The sequence below is a fragment of the Macaca thibetana genome, chromosome 10 (assembly GCF_024542745.1).
Source record: "Macaca thibetana thibetana isolate TM-01 chromosome 10, ASM2454274v1, whole genome shotgun sequence".
NCBI lineage: Eukaryota > Metazoa > Chordata > Mammalia > Primates > Cercopithecidae > Macaca > Macaca thibetana.
The window spans coordinates 30,142,293-30,144,514 of NC_065587.1; the positions used below are offsets into that span (position 1 = coordinate 30,142,293).

At 55.4% G+C, this 2,222-nt stretch overlaps 1 protein-coding gene across 1 annotated transcript; it reads right to left on the reverse strand.

Annotated features, from left to right (window-relative positions):
• Positions 1-914: 914 nt before the first annotated feature.
• Positions 915-1,953, reverse strand: LOC126929721 (immunoglobulin iota chain). Its single transcript, XM_050746337.1, has 2 exons — positions 1,568-1,953; positions 915-1,481 (listed from the first exon to the last, which is right to left on the reverse strand). Exons 1-2 carry the CDS (start codon positions 1,800-1,802, stop codon positions 1,090-1,092), a joined length of 627 nt encoding a protein of 208 aa, XP_050602294.1. The 5' UTR covers positions 1,803-1,953; the 3' UTR covers positions 915-1,089.
• Positions 1,954-2,222: the final 269 nt, after the last annotated feature.

Consider the following 2,222-nt stretch of genomic DNA (forward strand, 5'->3'; position numbering starts at 1 on the left):
AAAAATATTTACCATCTGGCTCTTTATAGAAAATGGGCTGGGTGCAGTGGCTCACACCTCTAATCCCAGCGCTGTGGGAGGCCCAAGCAGGGGGATCACTTGAGCTCAGGAGTTTGAGATCAGCTTGAGCAACATAGTGAGACATTCTTCTCTCCAAAAATAAAACTAAATAAATAGCTAAGCCTGGTGATGCACACCTGTAGTCTCAGCTGCTCAGGAGGCTGAGACAGGAGAATCACTTGAGCCTGGGAGTTCGAAGCTGCAGTGAGCTGTGATTGCACCACTGCACTCCAGCCTGGACCACAGACCAAGACTTTGTCTCTAAAAAAAGAAAGAAAAGAACATGTTTGCCGACACCTGCCACTCTCTTGTGCAAATAAGTCAATGCATTTACTTGCTCATCTAGACCAGTGGTTCACAATCAGTGTGAGTTTACCACCTGGGGACATTTGGCAATGTCTGGAGACATTTTTGTTTGTCACAACTGGGAAGGGGCATCTGGTGGGTAGAGGCCACAGATGCCACTCACCATTCGACAATCCACAGGACAGCCCCAGAGCCAAGAACTGACCAGCCCAAAACATCAATAGGACCAAGGTGGAGAACCTGCTCTAGGCCTATCACCTGGCTCCTGTTCTCCCCGGAGGCCCAGGCCAGGTGCTTTCTAAGCTTGTTTACTCTGTAACCCCTGGGCAGAATCAGATGACACCAGAGGGTCCTGTCCTTGGCAGGGATGCCCCTCTAGGGTGTTTTAATCAACCCCTTGCTTCCCATGGCCCACAAAAGTAGGGACTCAGGTGAGCGCTCACCACAATGCCTCGGCTGAGCAGATTGTGATCTGCCAGTCTCCCGGGGCCCTGGGCCTTTGCCCGAGGCTGGTACTACAAGATCGCACAACAGTCAGACCAAACTCAGCAAAAAGTCACAAGCAGCTTTAATTCCCTAATGCAGTCTCCAGTAGGGATTTACAGCAACACTGCAGGACCAGGAGATGCTGAGTGGCTCAGCCTCCTCAGCGCTTCAGGCCATGGCTCCACCCTCTTCCACGCCAGCCTCTCCAAGGGGATGCATGCCCCTTCTGTCTTCAGTTCAAGGGACAGGTGTCCCGGCTGCAGTGGGTTCCATTTCTTCCTCCCACTCCCTCTCCCTCTCCTTCTTCTCGAAGCTGCGGGCCCCCATAGCACAGTAATACATAGCCTCGTCCTCAGGCTGTAGCTCAGCGATGTTCAAATACCCCTTGTTCCCGGCCACATCTTTGGATCCAGAGAAGCGAGGGGGTACCTGGGGGCCCTGGCTCTTGTCTGACTGTGAGAAGTATCTCAGCAGGAACTTCGGAGGGTGGCCCGGCCTCTGCTGGTACCAGTAGACGCTGTACACACTGATGTCATGGTCGTTCCTCAGGGTGCAGGTGAGGCGGATTGTGGTTCCAAGGGCTGAGGACATGGCCGGCGGCTGATGCAGCACCGGCTGAGGACCACAACCTGGTGACACAGAAGCATGCGGGCCATGGGGGCAGGACTGGGTGAAGGAAGGGGCAGGGGTCTTTGGGCTCTGGGGGTTCCCTCACCTGTGCAGTAGACAAGCAGCATGAGCAGGACAGGAGCCCAGGACATGGTGCAGACCCGCAGAGCTCTGACTTCTGTGGCCACGGTGCCTGGGGTCCCCAAGGGCTGGCGCAGTATCCTCCTCCCTGCTCTGAGAGGTGGGGCCGTGGCACACCTCGTTCTGGCCACTACCATCCTAGACTTTCTTCGGTTACTGGAACAGCGTGGGGGCAGCATTTGTGGCTCTGATCTTGCCATGTGGAAGCATTCAGAGAGGATGCACCTGCTGGAGACTCTGGGGCCAGTACCCTGGAGGCCTTTGGGTTAAGGTCCCTCAAGGGGTGTGACCTCAACTTCCCCCTGAAGAAGCTGAGCCCCAGAGAAATAAACTTTCTGTCGACACTTAAATGCTTGGTGAGCCAGAAAAGGAGGACACATCCTCGCGGGGTGAAAACACCTGCTTTGAACAGCAGAAGACACTGGGGGCCCAGAGCAGGCTGGGATGCACTGCCCCTTCCACACTCCAGCACTGCGTTCAGCGCATGCTCCTCTCCCTCCCAGAACCAAGCAAAGTGACTCAGGCTAGGGAAAGAAGCACCAGGGCCCTGGCGTCTTCCCCACCCCAGTTCGGGCTCACCGAGCAGGTGCAGTTTGGCGCTGTGATGGATTGAATTGCAT